We start from the raw sequence: 23,048 nt of genomic DNA on the forward strand, positions 1-23,048 counted from the left end.
CAGTGTCCTGCCTTCACCATGCACACTAATTAAAAACAAGTGTATGTTTGTCACATTGTACTGCCAAGTCTGTCTCTATTGCAGATGGCGAAGAAGTTATTGGAACTTATATAGGTAGTGTTTCATTGATGGTTTGATTGGTTTTTTTTCAAAATTGTCTTGTTTCGATATATTGCAGATTAAGATTGTTTTCCCCATGAGAGATGCTTGCCACTACTGTGATACCCATCCCTTTTGCTGGGGTGACCACTGGTGACTTTGACTTAGCCCAAATAAGTAAATATTCTCATCTAAATCATGGAGAGAAATAAGTCAAAATAATTTAAATGTTCAGATTTGTAGAATGCTTGACAGATATGACAATGGAAGTGTGCCTACCTCATGCAACAAGTTGCTTCACACTGACTTGTGTATTTTCAAACGTTTCAAATCATTAAGGTGGTATTACAATCTCCACATGTATTGAAAAACTATTAGCATTCTAGAATTCACAAATAAAATTAGATTTCCCCCTGTATATTTGTTACATTTTGGTGCTGAAAAACTCTTGACACAGAGATAGACAACATTGCCATTCAAGTATTCTCTCAACATAAAGTATCCATTATTCGTTTGTTGACGTTTCCTTATAGTGGCCTTTATTTCGTTACATCCACTGCTACAATGTTACAGATGCCTATTGTGATTACAGCAGGTTTCATGAAGTTTAACGTATAGAAGAAAGCCTTTGTAGCGTGTAGATAACCTTAAGGGAAATGGGCGGGTCTATAGTCTTTAACCAATGAATGCCCTTCTTCGTTTTAAATCGTTCTCTGTGTCAATCATTTCTACCCTAGTCAGCCTCCCTCAATCGCCATATTGGGTACTGAAAAGGTTTGTCTGTTGTTTCTTCTCTCTTACTACGAGACGAAATTGACAGGAGTGGCTTCAGTTACGGCACTTTGTTTTGATGGTCTGTCGAGACTACTTTAGCTCATATTGCCATATTGGAAGTTAGCGTTTCTTTACAGACCTATGCATGCGTTTGTGTTGATCAGCCGATTTACTCTTGTTTTGGATCGCGGCGAGCAAGGAGGAAATAAGCATTTTTAAGTGTTCTATTTGGACGTTCTTTGATTCTCGGAAAATGTCAAATGTTCGTGTTTCAAATGGGAGCCCTACATTTGAAAGGACCGATGCTCGGTTTTCGGATCACCCCAAACCGTCAGCCTGCAGGAACCTTTTCGGCCCGGTGGATCACGAAGAGTTAAGGAGGGATTTAAAGGGACATTTGCAAGAGATTGAAGAGACGTCCTCAGCGAGATGGAACTTCGATTTTTTAAGTCAAACACCCCTATTAAACGGGAGATTCGAATGGGAATTAGTGGATAGTAAAGACATTCCACGTTTCTACAGCAGAACTCAACGATCGGCAAAGGGCCTTTGCCCCTCTGGGAATAATAATGTGGATCTTAATGGGAATAGTTGTGTGACTCCACCGCAGCCCTCTGAAAACACAGAAAGGTCGGAGAGCAAAGAGCAGTGCACCGGGCAGAGAAAAAGACCAGCCTGCCATGGTACGCGTTTATGAATAATGATGATAAATTCTGATCATGATGTCAGTCTGGCTACTTTGTCTTTCTGCCTTCTGGCTACTTTTCCGGTGCTGGCCCATTCGCTGATGTAATTTTGTATCAGCCAGGCTCGACGTTGTAACCTTGTAGCAGACTGTTTGTTTGCTACATGGTCGAAAGTTACCAGTTAGATGGCCCACTTAGTTATTCTAAATAAAAGCGTTACTGCAATGTATTATCATCGTTTTCACTAGGCTTTACGGGTAGTATATGACTGTCAAATTGTGACGGCATAGAATCTGATAAGCAAAATCACAAAATATAATTTAAAAAAGTAACGCCCGGCGCTATTAGCAATATTTCATTTTGAGAATATAATTTTGACATCTTTAACTTTTTTTGATTTCTCTTCCAGACCTCTCGTCCCAAAATAAAAGGTCACACAGCAGTTCGGATGAAAATACTCGTTGCCCAGCCTTGGCGCATTCTGTAGAACATACACCCTTGAAAACCAGTCCCAGGACTCAAACGTGAAGATGACAAAGGTGAGTAACTTATCTGATACAACTGGACAGAAGGACTATGGTCTCTTGGAGCTTGGAATATGCTGGAGTTTCTATATTTCTAGCTCAGGCAACTAGTTTCATAGTTCGTTAGATATTGACTGGCTTCAGTGAGATGGACTATGCTGTTCTGGAACTCACCCAATATATTGGCATTTTTTTTGCAGGGTGTGTAAAACTGCTCAAGTTGGGTTTTGTGAAGAGAGACATCACTTGACGTGTGTTCCTGTAATAATTTAAGACCTACTGTCTAAATAATATATTAAGTAGTTGTGAATTTCTCACGTTATGCGCAATTGCCAAGTGACTATTCCCGTTAATGAAGCTCGAAATGCATAATGAACTATATCGTGACGTTCAATGCGGTCTAGTAAAGGGTTAAAGTCCAAGAGGCTACACATAGGCGACGTTTACTACAACCATTGCCACGGTGAGGTTGAGTTTCCGACGAAACTGTAAACAAGTCTCAGAACAACACTATAGTAAAACGTCAGCAACCACTGCCCTCACCAGAGGGAGAAGAGGCTGGTCTCCTCAGAGTGCCTTATGCACGCTAGGCCCATCTCAAAACATCTGTCCATTCTCGTGAATGAAAGCACAGTAGCCTATCAACGTTTTTTAATAGGCCTAAAGTTTTAATGAATCTTTCAAGTGTGTGTTGGAGAGAACAAATTATAATTTGGAAAGTGAAAGTATTCTGGTGAGTCTTGGTGCTTTGAATGAGTCCACAGGGTGTCTTTTTGACTTCAATATTTGGCTGTCTTTAGCTTTCTTAGAAATGTTTTGTCATGTCAAAACTACCACTGTTTTTTTTTATGCATTTGTATGTAATCATGTTCACGGATGTAAATTAGAGCTGATCTCATAACTTTTTAAAATTTCTCTGCAGAGCTGAAGCCGTATTTCCCCTTTTGTCATCAAAAGCCTCAGTGTTGGTTGATTTTTGAAGAGGAACTACAAAGAAAATGAAACATATCAATTCTCCTGAAGGATGGGGATGCTGTGCAAGCACTGAATATAAACACTAAAGTTCTGGCACTCATAAAGTTACTGCCTCTAAAAGCAGTCAATGTAGCAGTGTGCAATTAGGTTTTCCTTTTTTGCTCATTTTTTTTACTACCTGTGTATATATTTCTCTTCATATGTAGCACATAAAACGTATTATGTTTTTTTTTTTTTATCCTTTATGTAAAAGGCGTGAATTTGATTTGACTTGAAGAATTGCAGTGTATTTTTGTTTTCAAAATGCTGTGTATCTTAAGGCAGTGAGTGTAACCTGTTGAAGTATAATACATCTGCTCCATTGAGAAAATTATTATGGATTAAATAATTGTTCCTCGTCATTATAGATCTTCATTGGTCATCCCTGTATGTAAGGAGAGAAGGATGGGACTTAATGTGTGGCCTTGTTGTTTTTTTAAGGTCATTTAAGTGTCACTCAATCTGGGTTCTCATCCACCCCACAAACTATTTCTGTTATGACACAACAGCAACAAAAATATCTGAAGTCAGCCAATATTTTTTTGTATTTTGAGAGATTCCGGGAATAACACATTTTCCTTCTCACCGTTTTTGAAAGTGTAGCCAATTGTATTTGAAGTTGTGGGAGGTTATCATTTGCTGAAGGATAGTCTTATGTTAACTGTACTGGTTGTATGAATCGACTGTATCCTCTCCCTGACATGCTCAAATATGTCTTTGTTAGTTTAATGGTTATGTTACTTTTTAATGAGGCGTTTCCATATGGGTGGAATAATGCCCTACAATACCAAATACCTGGTTGCTTCAATATGGCAGTCGACGCTTACACTTACCATCAGGTTGCCTTGACATTGTACTCCTGCGTGATTAAGAAAGGTAATAGAATTTGTTCGCCCCCCCCCCCCCCCCTTCTTCTCCATGACATTGTTAGACTGCTGATCATGCAAATGTAGCTTCGAAAATAACTTTTTTTCACCCAGCTACAATCAGCCTTTGTTCAGATGCTAAGAATTGTCACACAAAAAAGCAGTCACTCTGCCTGTGTATTTCGTGTAAATCTTTGAAGTGTACATAACTGTGTAAAAACACTGAGAAATTATACTAACTTATTTATGTCAGGCTTTTTTAAATGTAGAATAAAATGGGTTTTTGATTACGGTTATCCAAAGTGGCATTTACATTATACCTTCTTTTTTTTGTAAAATCATATTTTTGCTAGTTTTTATTTTATCAAATAAGGTTGCAACCTGAGCCTGATTAAAAAAAAATATTTGATGTGCATTTTGTATTGTGTGGTTGGTTATAAGATATGTTGCAATCAATTAAAACTGAGAAATTACATCTATCTGATTTGTTGGTCATGTTTGCACTGTTGATAGACTGTGTAGGCTGGAGAGCATTCCTATCTCTCAGCCAGTAGTATACAAGTTATTCAATTTAGATTACACTCACTATTTAGATTACACTATATCTATATTCATTTGCTTCATAACTTGTTTCATATAGCCTATTTGTGAATCACAAGTAAAAATGCCTCAGGGCCCTGCTTTTAGGCATAAGAAAATAACAGATTGCTGTGATTGTGTTATACCTCAGTTCTCTCCATATCCACTGCTTTTAGTATGATTTAGACCATTTACAATTTTGGAATGAAGTCAAAGGCATGCAAAGATTTAACTCGATAAAAACGTATTTTTGTGGTTCTAGTGATTTTCATAGGATTTATGATTAGATCCAGTATTTCAGTAAATTAAGTTAACATGTTTATAAATTGGTGTATTCTCTTCGGCTCGAGGACAAACTGGAACCAAACCGTGCGTATTGAGTACCATTTGGCACATTACGTTTGCATGTTTGAAGCTTGAAGTAGCACGTAACAGGATCCGGTAAATACAAACGATGTTCTTGCTACTACTACGGTTACAAAATCAGGCTATTTCAATATATTTTAGCTTGTGTTTAAAATCAACTATGCCACGGCTGCCGCCGTCTGCGCAGTGACACTCCCAATATGATGAAATCGTAAGAGTATTTAAAAAAAAATGATGCCTGTGGTGATTGACGTTTGGGTCCTCCAATCCGGTTATGTCTAAGGAAAGCACACCGCTGTTGCATCCAGTTACATTTGTCTAACGGCATGTTTGAAACGATTCACTTTTTTTGCTCTCCACACGGGTCCACATTTGAAATACGCAAGTTAGTCTTAGTGCATGCGTTTTTTGTTCAATTTCATCTCCCCGAGTGCATAAGTATAGCCGATAACCAATTAGTACTTTAAATGCATTCATGCAGATGTAGTTTGACTTTGAATGAATTATAGAAAAATGCATGTAGAAATATCCGTTGAATAAAGCAACAACCCTATATATTTTTTTCATGTTATTGATGTCTTTATATATTAAAGCTATACAAACAATGTTTTGATGTAGATTGTTAATTTGCCTTATTTTGTAGCCTATTCGGTAATTAGTTTAAATGAAAAATATGAGTTTCCTCTGTTTTGTCATGAAGGGCAATGGCATATATTTATTTTCACTTTTTACACCAGAATTGTGTTTTGTCCTAGATGTTTTTACTGGGCTACTTTAAATACAATTTCAGCCCTATTTGCAGAGTTGTTTGCAACAATTTATAGGCCAACTATATTTTACAACTATAAAATGTAGCCTACATTTTCAAACAATATATTCGCCTACACAAATAGCATAAAAACAGTTTATAGCATCAATTTTGCAAATAAATCTGGTTCCCAAATCCTTTTAATATTTTCAATTTTTTAAAGAATCTATTTTGGAAATCATCAATGGCATTGTAAAGATTAGCAGCAAAGCAATAAAAACATGTTCACACTGATATTTGAAAATCTATTGCACAATTTGTCATGCATTTGTCAAGACCTGTGCCATTTCTCACCAAATTCCATCTGATCAGTTCCATGGCAATTTAAGACCTTGACCTTGTGGAGAGGTCAATTCAATCCATTATTGTGATTCACGCACGCTCATGTACCAACCATCCACTACAATTCTAAAAAGTTATTTTTTTGAAAGAGGATATTGAGTGTTTAGTTGGTAAAAGGGCTCCTTCCTCTCCTTACCCTACTACAGCCTGAGAGCACCAGAAAGCAGGATGCATCAGGAAGACACCTGCAGCAGCAGCTCTTAGTGGGTTCCTGATTCATTCTGAAGTGTGCAGGTGGGTAACCTTAGCTCTGCTGTTCACCCCCACTCAGAGCTGGGTCCATTGTCCATGTGTGTGTGGCTTTGTGCGGAAGGCCATTGTGAGGGGTGGGCGCTTGGCACTGTTGTGTCTGGGGCTCCCAGTCAGACAAAAGGGCCCGTCTAGGAGCCTCCGCAGGGCTCCGCCCTGCCGGCCCGAAATACTGGAGAGGAGGAGGAGGAGGAGGAAGTGCTATCTGCAGTCTGAGAATAACACACTAAGAGTATCACTGGACGGGGGGATGATTTGTGTCATTAAGTCATATTGGCATGGACAGAGGTCAAGGTCAATGTAAGGTTATTTGTGCCAAACATTGAGTACACTAATTTGTTGGTTCATTCAAAACAGGAGCCCCTCTGTTTTTATAACGCTCACCAGGAATTATGTCAGGCAATGCTGTTTTTTTCTGTATAATTAATTTCTCTATAACTAAAGGGTAAGTTTGACCACACAGGCAATCCTGGTTATTCTCCAGAGGCCCAACCAACAGTTGGACTGGAAATGTTCAACATGAAAGTAGCCTACACTGTTATTACATTGTTATTATCCACGGGTGCAACTTTCACTGGGGATGGGGACGGGACATTTTTGTCCCCCACAGTTTATTGGAATATTGGAATGTGATACAGAACGAGGCAACTGTGTGCTTTAGGACCAAGCGGATGCATCCGAGCGGTCGGGTAGGCTGTTTGGAGTGTTAATCCGACTGGATAAAAAATATGTTTTTGTCCCCCCACTTCTCAAACCAAAGTTGCTCCCCTGTTATTATCTCTGCTTTTACCAGCAACATCTCAGCCATCCAATGAGCCATAGACAAGACTATGGAGGCCAAAGAATATAGCCATCATTTTTAAGTCCCAAGTTTCAGCAAAGGCCCTTTGCTATCTCCTTGAAGTGTTTTAAATTCAAACATAAAACAACGCATGTTTCTCTACTTTATTCTTATTCACTCTGACCACCATAAAGAAAACCGCTATGAAGTTGAGAATATTCCAGAACATTTCTTTGTCTCAGTTTTATATGTGCCAAGCCAGACAGAGACTGAATTCACACTTCCTAGTTATATCAACAGCAACAGGTTATCTTTTCCTGTTAACCGCATCAGTACTTTATATAAAACCACTAGTTCCTCCCCATGTTTCCTGAATTGGCCACAACCAACGTCATAACCCAATCCCCTGGCACCATCTCCTACGGGGGAAGAGCGCCCACAAACAAACACCTGCCTGTGTTCCCTCTTCTCTGACAAATACAGCACAATGATGGCCAATGAATAGTTGTAGATTAATGATTGGAGAGGGTGGAGAGAGAGGGGTGAATTCTGTGGAGAGATGAGAGATGTGATGCTGCGGAGCACCAAATGATAGATGTACAGATGTGTCTATGGCATGTTTAGTTTTTGTGGGGGAGCTAATGGTTAGGCCCTAATGCTCATTAAACGAGCGCACCTGCAGCCTATCAAAGAGCCTTTATCTGTTATCGGTGCAAATCTGCTCAAGTACGCAGATAGAACCGCAAAATCAAGCGAGGCAAGGCACACTCTGTCCCTCTCCTAAGTACCTCCTACCCCATGACCAGTATGTCTGTGGTAAGGGAGAGAGAGTAGGGTAAGTTGAGCCATTTTATACATTCAGCATCACTCCATCAAGGGAAATATAGAATTCTTTCCAACAAAGATATCTACATACAGTATACACTCACCGACCAGTTTATTAGGTACACCACCCCGCTCCTACTTACAGATGAGTCACGTGGCTGTGGCTTGCTATATAAAACAGGCAGACAGTCATCGAGGCATTCAGTTACTGTTGGATTGAACATTAGAATGGGCAAAATTTGTCAATCGACTTTGAGCATGGTATGATTGTCGGTGCCAGGCGAGTCAGATCCAGTATCTCAGGAACTTCCGCCCTCCACTTTTTACACACAACTTATCTCAGAACACCCAACTTGTCGATCCTTGTCACAGATGGGCTATTGCAGCAGACGACCATAACGGGTTCCTCTCCTATCAGCTAAAAACAAGAAGAAGCAGCTCAAATAAGCACATGATCACCAACATTGGACAATTGAGGTGTGTTAAAATATTGCCTGGAACATGACAACGAGTTCAGTTTACTTGAGTGGCCTGGCCAGTTCCCAGACCTCAACCCAATAGAGCATCTCTGGGAATAGATGGAACGGGCTGTTCACAGCATGAGTGTACTGCCGTCCAGTCTTCAGCAACTGCGTGATGCTATTGCGTCAGCATGGACCAACATCCCTGTTGAACATTTCCGACACCTTGTAGAATGCTCAGAAGAATCCAGGATGTTCTGAAGGCAAAGGGGGTCCGACCAAAAAAAGTGGCCTCTTGGTAAGGGTGTGAGTTGAGCCGCGGGACAGGGTAAGTTAAGTCGCCTACACATTTCTGTTCTGAATTAAATATTACCACTACCTGTGTAAAACCATGTCGATCTTTATTTCCCAAACACAATTCAACACAATCACAATCACCTTTTTGTATTTTAATCATTTTAAGTGTCTTTTATCACAGGCTTAAATGCCTAACAACACTATGTCGTTTTTTTAACACTTTTAACATAGTCCAGGCCCTGTTGTTAACTCATATCCCAGCGATATTGCCTTGCAACTTGCCATGGGCGCAAACATTGGCTCAACTTACCTCATGGTTATTAGCTCAACTTACCCCAAGTCAAGCATTTAGCTATATTAGCCCACACAGATACAAGGATGCACTTTCATGCTAGGTTTAGGACAACATATTGAAGCGTATAGAGACCCCAACTGATGTATATAACAATCTTAAAGTGATCTACTTTGGTTTAGATACAAGTATCATTAAACCTCTAACACAACCATTTCATTTGACTTGGTGAAAATACATTCTTTGGACCTAACTTACCACTTTTTTACATGTGGTTTCTTCCTTCACAGACTCCCTGAAATGAATATTTAGTCAAATTATGATTTTTTTTTCATGGTTTCCTAGAAACAAAGGTGGCTCAATTTACCCCCTTTGGCTCCTCTTACCCCACTCTCCCCTACCTAGCCCAATCTAATCAGGAATGTCTTAAGGATGCATTCAGATGCTGTTGGCCAGAAAACAGGGCCTCAAACATCTGTGCAGTGTAGATAGACAACAGAGTGCTGACAGACAGGGATTGGAGGGAGCTGAGAGCTAAAGAAGTGCCATACTCATGGATGTGATCAGGTGTGATGACCTGCAGATGACTGCTAGAGAGGAGGACCACACTGATACAACCAGCTGTTCTACAGCTACATATATGAGATGTTTCAACAGATTGCAGTCTGAGGAATTACTTGTACAGCAGGGAATGGGGTGGGATGGGGAGTGTAATGGTCACAATGGAGATGTTCCACACAGCGAATGGAGCAGAAGCAGTAAGATGCTCAACATAGTATTACTATGCTGTATCATTTTGTTGTTGAAGATAAATATTAATCTTGCTTAGCTGATCTTTCGTTTACCGAGAATGATGATGACGCAGGGTGTGGTGGTGTGTGTCACATCATTTCACGAGGATTATGCAAACAAACAAAAAAAGTGGATGTGGCAATCATTCCTGTCAGTCAAATTACATGTTGCAACATAATGCTACTACACAGTAGTAGTAGTAGTAGTTGCTGTCAACATGTCCCAGGTAGGAAATTGATCTGAGGCGTAGTTTTAACATTTTAACATAAGGAAGAAAATGTTAAGAATATTGAGATGTTGAATACATAAATACACGAACAAGCAGGATTCTAATGAAATGATATGATGAGAAGAAACATCCAGTAAGCGTTTAATATTAGTCATAACGAAACTGATACACCAACAAATAAATGACCTCACATCTGGCATATGCACAGAGGGAAATATCACACTAAACAGCCACTCTCTCTCCCCTAAAAAACACTGCCAATCTGTTTTGTGGAATTCCTTGAAACTGCAACAAAACACAGTTGAGTTTTCCTTTGATCAATCAAGCAGCCCATAACTCCAGCTGATTCGGGCTATCACCAAGGCAGCACGTCAGAAGATACTAGAGCTTTCTCTCACACAGCTGCAGAACTCAGAAGGAGGTTTTTCTTTTCTCCATGCAGGTCTCTTGCTTCTTCATGTCCCTAGGTGCCTCAGCAGGCCTGAACCGTGGCTCAGTGGGGCTCAGAAGAGACAGCTGCTGTAGTGAGGAATGAGCATGTTCTCAAGTACACAGCATGATGAGGAAAACAGTCCTCTCTCCTCTTGTCAGGCTCTTTGTCAGGGCCAGCCATGCAGAAACTTAGAGATATGACCAACGGACACAGGGACTCCAATATTTACTCCGATATGTGTTGGCAGCAATGTGTATATATACTTTTTAAAGTAATGTTAACATGAGAAGGTATGTCAATCATAAAGGTAGTGCTTGCAAAATAACCCTTGTATTTTTCTTGCTATTGTATGACAATGTGTGGTGTGACATAACACCATGCCCTTTCCAAGCCATCTTCTCTCCCCTCCTCTCCTCTGCGGCCCTACTCGGCCTCTGTCTCCACAGTAGCCCTTAGCTGCAGCTGTACTCCATGCCTCACGTACTGCTCTGGCTGGCCAAACCCCACCGCACCACTGAAGTCCTTCCAGTTCCAGCCAGGAATCTCAGCCTGTCTGGGGGAAAAGTCCCCAATACTGTGACCTACATAAGCAATGGACAGCCTCTCTGTCCACTGGCCTCTTTACATAACATGTGTGCACCACCCCAGACTTCCTTTCCTCGTCCTTCTCCTCCTGATCCTCAGCAGCTGCTGCTGCTGTTGGCTTACTTGGCCAGTCTTGGGTGGGGTTGTTGCGGACGGCCAGCTTGCCCTGGCTTGAACATGAAGCAGAGCAGCGTGGGGCGTTCCAGAGGAGCGTAGACTAGAGGGATCTTGAGATCTAGTTGTTGTTGGCTGTTGAACTTACTTACCCTGGTCACTGGTCAGTGGATAGGTTGAAACAACCACACCAGACATATGGTCCAAGGGAAATCTCAGAGGGCAAAGGTCACCGATGGTCAAACTAACCCTATAACCTCTTGGTCATTCCTCTCCCAGGGGTGATGTAGCAACTACCTATACGAACCACAGCAGAGGTCAGAGGTCGTGCACTGTATTGTCTCTTCTTTTAAATGGTTACAATCAAAGACCATATCCGGTGCTCTATGCAAGGGGGCTAGGGTGAGGTAGGCCTCTGGAGGTTGCAGTGGGTCAAAGGCCAGGGTCTCTAAGGACAGCACTTACTGCTGTCTGCTTGACAACACAGTACTACTTTGAATGGCATATGCTATTTTTATTCCACTGTGATGGATTTTTTAGAATAAATTACATTGTACTCCACTGGCTTTGTATGACATGTTTGATGGAGCCCTTTGCAAAAAGTGGGTGAGGGGATTTTGAATGGGAATTTTAATTATGCTTGAACACTAACTGACAGTGGCTGAGGAGCCACAGTAGCAGCAACAACAGCTGTCTTGAACCCAACTATTGCCCTTCGCTATTTAGGGACTCTCGATGGAGTGGCTAGCATCAGCTGCTGCTGACACTGTTTATGTCCCTCTCTGACACACACATAGGCACACACATATACACACGTATGCACACACGCACGCACACACACACACACACATATCTCACCCACATACACACAAAAAACACACACCTGTTCACCGGTATCGGCTTTCTGCGTTGTTGGGCCTGCATGGGGCCCTCAAGGTGCCCAGTCTTAAATACCATATTCCAGGTCTCCTGAGATACACATCACCAGTCAAAAGTTTGGACACACCTACTTATTCATGGATTTTTCTTTATTTGTACAATTTTCTACATTGTAGAATAACAGTGAAGACATCAACACTATGAAATAACACATATGGAACCGTGTAGAAACCAAAAAAGTGTTAAACAAATCAAAATATATTTTATATTTGAGATTCTTCAAAGTAGCCACCCTTGCCTTGATGACAGCTTTGCACACTCTTGGCATTCTCTCAACCAGCTTCATCAGGTAGTCACCTGGAATACATTTCAATTTACAGGTGTGCCTTGTTAAAAGATAATTTGTGATTTTTTTTTCCTTCTTTATGTGTTTGAGCCAATCAGTTGTGTTGTCACAAGGTAGGAGTGGTACACAGAAGATAGCCCTATTTGTTAAAAGACCAAGTCCATATTATGGCAAAAACAGGTCAAATAAGCAAAGCGACAGTCCATCATTACTTTAAGACATGAAGGTCAGTCAATACGGAAAATTTCAAGAACTTTGAAAGTTTCTTCAAGTGCAGCCGCAAAAACCATAAAGCGCTATGATGAAACTGGCTCTCATTAGGACCGCCACAGGAAAGGAAGACCCAGAGGTACTGTTGCTGCAGAGGACAAGTTCATTAGAGTTACCAGCCTCAGCACAAATTGTTTAAAAAAATGCAGCACAAATAAATGCTTCACAGAGTTCAAGTAACAGACACATCTCAACATCAACTGTTCAGAGGAGACTGCCTGAATCAGGCCTTCATGGTCAAATTGCTGCAAAGAAACCACTACTAAAGGACACCAATAATAAGAAGAGACTTGCTTGGGCCAAGAAACACGGTGGTAATCTGTCCTCTGGTCTGATGAGTCCAAATTTGAGATTTTTGGTTCCAACCACTGTGCCTTTATGAGATGCAGAGCAGGTGAACGGATGATCTCCGCATGTGTGGTTCCCACCGTGAAGCATGGAGGTGTGGGGGTGCTTTGCTGGTGACACTGTCTGTGATTTATTTAGAATTCAAGGCACACTTAACCAGCACGGCTATTACAGCCTTCTGCAATACTACACCATCCCATCTGGTTTTCACTTAGTGGGACTATCATTTGTTTTTCACCAGGACAATGACACAACACACCTCCAGGCTGTGTAAGGGCTATTTGACCAAGAAGGAGAGTGATGGAGTGCTGCATCAGATTACCTGGCCACCACAATCACCCGACGTCAAACCAATTGAGATGGTTTGGGATGAGTTGGACAGCAGAGTGAAGGAAAAGCAGCCAACAAGTGCTCAGCATATGTGGGAACTCCTTGAAGAATGTTGGAAAACCATTCCAGTTTAAGCTGGTTGAGAGAATGCCAAGACTGTGCAATGCTGTCAACAAGGCAAAGGATGACTACTTTGAAGAATCTAAAATCTTAAATATCAAAATCATTTTTACTTTATTACTACATGATTCCACATGTGTTATTTCATAGTTTTGATGTCTTCACTATTATTCTACAATGTAAAAATTAAGAAAGACCCTTAAATGAGTAGGTGTGTCCAAACTTTTCACTACTACTGTTTATATAGAACTTTCTCAGATGCCGTAACATGCTATCGTGAAAACAAGTTATGAGGGTATAGGCTACTACATCCCACACAGAGCTACATTATATTCCACTTTCTTGCTGGCTCTCTCCTGATGCTCAGACACACTGAGCATCTCTTGATGCTCAGTTTGCCTGCCGATAGTACTTAGCACCGATAGTACTTAGCACCTTAGCACCGAGTGTCGGCAGTCAATCTCTTTTGTGCTCACACAGCAAAGACCTTGAAGTCGTCAGCCACTGAGCCTTGTTAAACTACTCCAAACCAGAAGGTGGCAGTGGCGTTGTTTGGCAATGTGTCGCTTTATGGTATGGTCAATGTTAGGGCTAATGTTGCTATTGTTTTAGAAAGCCCTTGATACCATCCAGATGGCCACAGCTAGATAACTAGCTACAAGATAACAATGAAACAATTTAATTCACTCTCCATAATCGCATAGAGCCCATATAATTTTTTTTAGTTAGCTGGCTAAAGTTAGCTAAATGGTTAGCATGATTCGCTAGCTAGCTGTTGTGCTAGCTAGGTAAAGTAAAGACACTGCATTGACTCTTGGCTGCCAGCTGCAGGCAGCTGCTTCATGGAAACGAATCCATTGTGATTTAATTATAATGTTACTAGCTACAGTGGCCAGATAGCTAGCTTGGGAAAGCATTTAGTGTTGTGTGCATTGTGCTGCACTTTACTACCCCATTCATTTCATATGAAGCGTGTCTAGCTAGCTAACTAATAGGCTAGTGGATATTATCAAACCTAACAAATAAACCCTTCTTCAAGAACAAAACTCCTTCCTCTAGAAAATAAAATGTGTTATGCAGCTTCTGATGAAAAGGGGGTGGATTACACCGGGAAAGGTGCCGTATTTTTACATTTTTCTCATCAATCCTGTCATCTCCCCCACGCGGATGTTCGTGCTCTCTGATTGGCTCAAAGTCAAGTTGTCGGCCACTGCCGAGCATTGCGATTCTACAAGTAGAGACTTCAGATTCATCGGTACACAGCAGGTACTTCTTTTGTTCTAGCAAGTGAAGGAACGGCCCCTTACTGTGATAAGTACCTATCGGCAGTCTATCGGCAGTCAGATTCTCTGTGTGTTCCATGCTTTAGCCTGCGATCCTGCTCTTGTGTTCTTCTGACACCAAAACCTTGTTTGAAGTGGGGAGTCGGAGATGAAAGTGGAGTAGCAGGGACCAGGAAGAGCTGAGCTGGCTCAGTAAACAGCAGCTAGACCTGGTCTCCCCCAGGGGGCAGGGGCTATCAAGGTCCCCCACCGCTGACATAAACCAGGGGAGGATAATGGCAGCATAACACCTCGGCCGGGCTGTGGAGACTATGGCTCTCTGGGTAATTGAAAATGGCTTTGGTCTACTCGTCTACTCCCCTCACCTCCCAATCCTCCTTCTCCTGCCTTCCTCCCCTCCATCCACCCCTCCCCAGAGACCTCTCTCTCTCCCCGCTCTGGCCGTGCTGTTCTTGGGCTATCCCCAGTATTTATTGGCCTTTGAAGGGAAATATAATTGAGTGGTAATTTGAGATGTATCCTTTCTCGCTCACTCCCCTGCCCGCATGCCTCCCTCACTCCTGAATGGTTATGGAATATTGAAGTTCAAAGTAGGCACAGTGAACTTATTTTTTCTCCCCTGATTGTAGTGTGAAGAAAAAAACACTGAATTTAAGTATTTTTAAAAACTTTGTGGGATTGAGAGGCCATGGGTTACCTTGACCTGACGTGGCAAATCAAACAGATGCAGCCAAGAACGAAGGATTGAGTCCAAGGAAAGCAAATTATAGACAAGATGAGCCGGTAATCAAGAAACACTGAGCCCAAGGAGAGCCCAGAAAATATAATGAAATAGATTTTTATTTACACCAGATTTACAGAGGGTTGTGAATATAATTTACAGTCATTCCAATCCATTTTAAAACACACTTTGTTTCTCATCATCTCTCAACAGACCAGGAGACTTCCCAGGTTGATCGTTCCACATGATAATAAATATGAGGCAATGTTATTATACACAACTCTTATAAAACTATACAGGTCAGCCAGATGTATGTGGCACAGTTATGTCAAAGAAACTTGCTTTAAAAAGCAACCTGTTAATAGAAAATACATACAACTCATCTTCAACCACGGCAAAATAATAAAATATATACTAGTAGTGGAGAGTCACTCTCTCTCTCTCTCTCTCTCTCTCTCTCTCTCTCTCTCTCTCTCTCTCTCTCTCTCTCTCTCTCATACTATAATAATGGAAGGGCTTGCATTCATAGCTTGGTTATTTAAAAAAATATTTTCTACTGGCTATACCCAGCTGGGTCCCGGCCGTCGAGAAATATGTGAGAAAATAAAAGAGAAGCATTCTTTCTATTCAAATGCTTTAAAGGGCTTTGAAATCAAAGCATGGTACATCTCTCTCTCTTTGTGGTAGCCTGATATTTCAGGGCCTTCACACTAAATTATGTAAGCCTACTGTTTAAATTGTACACATTTTTCCAGTATTTATTTTCATTAGTCAACTCACACACAGAGCAATCTCCCCTTACCAGGAATTCAGCACTTAATTAGAAAGAGAATGAAAAATAATCAGCTCTCTAATGGGGAAAATTCATTTCAAATTGCATACAGCAGTTGGAGTCCAAAGAAGGAAAATAAAAATGTTTTAGCATGAAGAAGGGTGGGTGGTGAAGTGGTTCATAGGAATATCCGAGTGAAAATCTTGGCACGGGGTGTTGAGTCAACTGCAAAAGGCCGTACCATAACTCCCCATACTGTTCTTTCTACCACTGTATTTCTGTAATACTGCACTCTGCCTTGTCACGGCTGTTTTGCTATTTTTATTAGCTTAACCGTAGCCGTAAATCAGCGCCAGATTAGTTCCTGCAGAGCTTTTTCCCCCCTCTACTCTGCTCCAGCAGCACAGGCCCAGCCACTAACAGACACACACTCCGGGCAAAGCCAGCAGATCATCTCCTGGTCCTTCTCTATGTCACTTGATAACTACCTACAAACATACGCCAGGCCTAAATACAGTAAGCTGAGATGAATTGGTGGCCATATGGAAATAGTGGTGCTGTATTTAGGTTTTTATGGTGCCAAGATCATCAGTAGGATTTGAAGAATTCCTCTGTTAGACTTCTGGTCTGCTGTGGTCTTTAGTGAGTGCTCCTAATAATGTCATTAATGTGTTGGTTTGCTTGGAAATGATAATAATAATCAGTGCTCTGATGTGCCTCACTGAATGAATACAGTTGAATACATTAGCATAGCTTATGTGACTATTTACAGAGGAGTGAAAGTGGCAGGCTAATCTTATGTAACTAAAGGGGAATTATGTGTGCTTTCCCTACACTCTATGCTGTGGAAGTTTCAGCAGCAGGTTTTCATAGTGCTGCTATTACAAAGGGAGATAGAGATAAACAACTTCTGAAGAAGAGGAGAACCCCATATCCCCGTTCACCATGATGTGGGGGACGGAGGATGGACGGCATGACTGTATGCCTGTGGCTGTCAGTATACTGCTGCCATGTTACCTCTCAAGGTTCTCTACCTCCCGGAACTTTCAGACAAGCCCCCCTCTTCACCAGAGGGGAACAGAAGCAGGAGTTGACTTGTTCACATTCTCTCTCTAAGGTCAGAGGTCAAAGACAGTGACATAAAGGTTTTTGGGGGTTATGAGACAAAGTGTAGCATGGGGTACTACATGTATGAGTAGCCAAACTACACCACCTTCCTAATGAAGTAACAGGAGTACTCTCTTTTTCTTTATTTGAGTCTGTGGCCTCCTGGCCAAGCAGCTAATATCTCACGCCTAGTCCACGCCTGGTCCTGGTCCATCACTGGCGCCTCTCTGTCCACTGTGACATCACCGCCCCTCGTCCAAGCTGACGCCGATGCTCTGGCGTCTCACGATGCTGATGCGGGAGCTGTAGGGGGCTGGGGGTGGAGGGGCTGGGGCTGGGGCCCTCAGGAGCAGCTCTGCCTTGGGCTTGTACTGGTCCACCAAGATCTTCAGCACTGCCTCCATCTTATGGTCCATCTGGTATATCTATTTATACAACACACACAAAATAAACAACATAAGGGCACATGTTGTAGGATGGGTGACTACAGGGAGGACATTTAACAAACAACAGAGACGGCCATATTATACCCATGCTTGACTGGCAGGTTGGCATTTATTGAGATGACTCATGTACTGGAGGCAGCTCTGCAGAGTAGTTACTAGCTGGCACAGCCACAAAGTCATACAATCTGATTTTAAACCGAACCCTTGCCTTATTACCACAAGTATTTATATATTCCTGCTACCAGTCACTTTCCAGCCCTGTCTTACATGTACAGTGCCTTGCGAAAGTATTCGGCCCCCTTGAACTTTGCGACCTTTTGCCACATTTCAGGCTTCAAACATAAAGATATAAAACTGTATTTTTTTGTGAAGAATCAACAACAAGTGGGACACAATCATGAAGTGGAACGACATTTATTGGATATTTCAAACTTTTTTAACAAATCAAAAACTGAAAAATTGGGCGTGAAAAATTATTCAGCCCCTTTACTTTCAGTGCAGCAAACTCTCTCCAGGAGTTCAGTGAGGATCTCTGAATGATCCAATGTTGACCTAAATGACTAATGATGATAAATACAATCCACCTGTGTGTAATCAAGTCTCCGTATAAATGCACCTGCACTGTGATAGTCTCAGAGGTCCGTTAAAAGCGCAGAGAGCATCATGAAGAACAAGGAACACACCAGGCAGGTCCGAGATACTGTTCTGAAGAAGTTTAAAGCCGGATTTGGATACAAAAAGATTTCCCAAGCTTTAAACATCCCAAGGAGCACTGTGCAAGCGATAATATTGAAATGGAAGGAGTATCAGACCACTGCAAATCTACCAAGACCTGGCCGTCCCTCTAAACTTTCAGCTCATACAAGGAGAAGACTGATCAGAGATGCAGCCAAGAGGCCCATGATCATTCTGGATGAACTGCAGAGATCTACAGCTGAGGTGGGAGACTCTGTCCATAGGACAACAATCAGTCGTATATTGCACAAATCTGGCCTTTATGGAGAGTGGCAAGAAAGCCATTTCTTAAAGATATCCATAAAAAGTGTCGTTTAAAGTTTGCCACAAGCCACCTGGGAGACACACCAAACATGTGGAAGAAGGTGCTCTGGTCAGATGAAACCAAAATTGAACATTTTGGCAACAATGCAAAACGTTATGTTTGGCGTAAAAGCAACACAGCTGAACACACCATCCCCACTGTCAAACATGGTGGTGGCAGCATCATGGTTTGGGCCTGCTTTTCTTCAGCAGGGACAGGGAAGATGGTTAAAATTGATGGGAAGATGGATGGAGCCAAATACAGGAACATTCTGGAAGAAAACCTGATGGAGTCTGCAAAAGACCTGAGACTGGGACGGAGATTTGTCTTCCAACAAGACAATGATCCAAAACATAAAGCAAAATCTACAATGGAATGGTTCAAAAATAAACATATCCAGGTGTTAGAATGGCCAAGTCAAAGTCCAGACCTGAATCCAATCGAGAATCTGTGGAAAGAACTGAAAACTGCTGTTCACAAATGCTCTCCATCCAACCTCACTGAGCTCGAGCTGTTTTGCAAGGAGGAATGGGAAAAAATTTCAGTCTCTCGATGTGCAAAACTGATAGAGACATACCCCAAGCGACTTACAGCTGTAATCGCAGCAATAGGTGGCGCTACAAAGTATTAACTTAAGGGGGCTGAATAATTTTGCACGCCCAATTTTTCCGTTTTTGATTTGTTAAAAAAGTTTGAAATATCCAATAAATGTCGTTCCACTTCATGATTGTGTCCCACTTGTTGTTGATTCTTCACAAAAAAATACAGTTTTATATCTTTATGTTTGAAGCCTGAAATGTGGCAAAAGGTCGCAAAGTTCAAGGGGGCCGAATACTTTCGCAAGGCACTGTATATCTGCCTATCACACCTATACTGTAACACTTGCACACACACACCCTCACTCACACACTTACACTTAGATACAAACACCCACCACCACTCCCACCCACCACTTATGCTGCTGCTTATGCTGCTAGTTTACTATTAATATTATTTTTTCTGCTATCAATCACTTTATACTAATCCTGCCTATATGTACATATCTACTTCAAATACTCCAGTACCCCTGCACATTGTAAATTGGGTATTAGCGCTGACCCTGTATATAGCTCCCTCTCCTATTTCTCATGTTTTCTTTATTACATACACTACCATTCAAAAGTTTGGGGTCACTCAGAAATGTTCTTGCTTTTGAAAGAGAAGCACATTTTTTTTGTCCATTAAAAAAAACATCAAATTGATCAGAAATACAGTGTTGACATTGTTAATGTTGTAAATGACTATTTAGGCTGGAAACGGCAGATTTTTTTATGGAATATCTACATAGGCGTACAGAGGCCTATGGCACGTTGTGTTAGCTAATTCAAGTTTATCATTTTAAAAGGCTAATTGATCATTAGAAAACCCTTTTGCAATTATTTTAGCACAGCTGAAAACTGTTGTCCTGATTGAAAAAGCAATAAATCTGGCCTTCTTTAGACTAGTTGAGTATGTGTAGCTTCAGCATTTGTGGGTTTGATTACAGGCTCAAAATGGCCAGAAACAAAGACCTTTCTTCTGAAACTCATCAGTCTATTCTTGTTCTGAGAAATTAAGGATATTCTATGCGAGAAATTGCCAAGAAACTGAAGATCTCGTGCAACGCTGTATACTATACCCTTCACAGAACAGCACAAACTGTCTCTAACCAGAATAGAAAGAGGAGTGGGAGACCCCAGTGTACAACTAAGCAAGAGGACAAGTACATTAGAGTGTCTAGTTTGAGAAACAGACGCCTCACAAGTCCTCAACTGGCAGCTTAGTTAAATAGTACCCGCAAAACACCAGTGTCAACGTCAACAGTGAAGAGGCGACCCGGGATGCTGGCCTTCTAGGCAGAGTTGCAAAGAAAAAACAATATCTCAGGCTGGCCAATAAAATTAAAAGATTAAGATGGGCAAAAGAATACAGGACAATTGACAGAGGAACTCTGCCTAGAAGGACAGCCTCCCGGAGTCGCCTCTGAACTGTTGACGTTGAGGCTGGTGTTTTGCAGGAGTCGCCTGACCGAGGCCCTTTTCTCCCGATTGCTCAGTTTGGCCGGGTGGACAGATCTAGGAAGAGTCTTGGCGGTTCCAAACTTCTTCCATTTAAGAATGATTGAGGCCACTGTGTTCTTGGGGACATTAAATGCTGCAGAAATGTTTTGGTACCCTTCCCCAGATCTGTGCCTCGACACAATGCTGTTTCGGAGCTCTACGGACAATTCCTTTGACCGCATGGCTTGGTTTTTGCTCTGACATGTACTGTCAACTGCGAATGTCCAAACAATTGAATTTACCACAGGTGAATTACAATCAAGTTGTAGAAACATCTCAAGGATGATCAACGGAAACAGGATGCACCTGAGCTAAATTTCAAATCTCAAAGCAAAGGTTCTGAATACTTATGTAAATAAGGTATTTCTGCTAAGTTTTTTTCAATTTGCACAAAATACTAAAAACCTGTTTCACTTCGTCATTATGGGGTATTGATTGTAGATTGCTGAGGAATTATTTTTATTTAATCCATTTCAGAATATGGCTGGAACGTAACTGTCACGTTCTGACCTTTGTTATTTTGTTATGTCTTTGTTTTAGTGTGGTCAGGGAGTGAGTTGGGTGGGTTGTCTATGTTAGTTTTTCTATGATTTGCTATTTCTGTGTTCGGCCTGGTATGGTTCTCCATCAGAGGCAGCTGTCAATCGTTGTCCCTGATTGAGAACCATATTTAGGGAGCCTGTTTTCTTTCTATTGTGTTTCGTGGGTGGTTGTTTTCTGTTTCCTGTTGTGTGTCTTTTCGGTCGTTTCTCTTTGTTATTGTTGTTATTTCCGTGTTCATTCTAATAAATATGGACACATACCACGCTGCACCTTGGTCCTCACCTTCTTCCACCATCGACGACCGTTACAGTAACAAAATGTGTAAAAAGTAGAGGGGTCTGAATACTTTCCGAAGGCACTGCACAGTATATATTTTAAAACTTTTAGTTACACTATTTTGATATTGATTACTGCACTATTGGGTAGAGCTTGCAAGTGAAGTATTTCACTGCACTTGTGCATGTGTCAATAAAACTTGAACTTGAACTCTAAACTTAACCACACTTCTAAACTTATGCCTAAGCCTTACATTTTTTATGAATTTTTACGATATATAGCCAATTTTGACTTTGCAGCTGGCCCATCTAGTGGAAATCTAGTAATTATATGTGCGTGACTAGAGTCAATCAGTGAGGGCATTTAAATGGGTGCAGCAGTTGAGGAGTGTCCCTGAGTTTGTGCCTTTCTTTTGTCCGCGATGCCAGGTCTCTAATATGACCCCATCCCAATGACAGACCAGTGGAGTATAATAACATGTTTGTCTATCTGTCACGGTCTACCTACTAAAACCACTCATTATAGCAGCTGGGCCGGTTGAGTGATCCAGGAGTGGGAGGGCTCTTAGCGCACGCACGCACACACACACACACACACACAAAGAGCTGTGGCTGCATGGCTACTGTTGACATGGTGTTTCAACTGTAAACAGAGGTGTGTGTGTCTGTCACCCAATTGATAGGGACATCGCATCTCCACCGGGCGACTTTTTTCTATTACCCGGACTGTCTGCCAACACACAGACACACACTCGTGCGCACACCCCTTTCTGAACATCAATGAGTTTTTACAGATCTTTACTGCAATGCTTTGCGTCTTCATATCTGAGTTATCCAGTTATCTTTTCAGGAAGGCACCATCTTATGCTTCACTTAACACTACTTGTTAACCTGATTTATAAATGCAATAGAGACCAATGGTAATGGCGTCTTTTTGTGGGAACTAGCTCGTGTTATATACATGAGTTACGTTCATTGGACAAAGCCTATGGGGAAATGAATGGAGCTTTTGTAAGGTTTTTTGGATAAGTGCAGAAAATAAGGTCTGAGGTAAACACAGGCTTAGGAGATCTGATACGTTTTGTTCCATGAGATCATCTTCATCAGCTAACGTCACATTTTGTGAATTTTGAAGCATTTATGTAATCAGAAAAAGCACATAAAGGCTTCATAGCTCATAAAGTTCATGTAAACTGACTGCTATTATCTCATAGAACAAAAGGCATACGACCTGCTAAGCCTGTGTTAACCTCAGACCTTATTTTCGGCGTTTATCCCAAAACCCTAATCTTTCCCCATTCATTTTCCCCATAGGAATGGCTGAACGAACCAGAGGTAAGTAATTTCAGTTTTTTAGGACTACAAGCTGGCAAAC

At 41.5% G+C, this 23,048-nt stretch overlaps 1 protein-coding gene and 1 pseudogene across 1 annotated transcript; one reads left to right on the forward strand and one right to left on the reverse strand.

The window, feature by feature from the left end:
- Positions 1-857: 857 nt before the first annotated feature.
- Positions 858-4,442, forward strand: LOC139370199 (cyclin-dependent kinase inhibitor 1B-like). Its single transcript, XM_071109545.1, has 3 exons — positions 858-1,556; positions 1,969-2,098; positions 3,006-4,442. Exons 1-2 carry the CDS (start codon positions 1,127-1,129, stop codon positions 2,085-2,087), a joined length of 549 nt encoding a protein of 182 aa, XP_070965646.1. The 5' UTR covers positions 858-1,126; the 3' UTR covers positions 2,088-2,098; positions 3,006-4,442.
- Positions 4,443-15,863: 11,421 nt separating this feature from the next.
- The window catches only part of LOC139377666 (potassium voltage-gated channel subfamily KQT member 1-like), a 253,531-nt pseudogene continuing 246,346 nt past the window's right edge, over positions 15,864-23,048 (reverse strand).

This window comes from Oncorhynchus clarkii, chromosome 2 (genome assembly GCF_045791955.1).
Source record: "Oncorhynchus clarkii lewisi isolate Uvic-CL-2024 chromosome 2, UVic_Ocla_1.0, whole genome shotgun sequence".
Taxonomy (NCBI): Eukaryota; Metazoa; Chordata; class Actinopteri; order Salmoniformes; family Salmonidae; genus Oncorhynchus; species Oncorhynchus clarkii.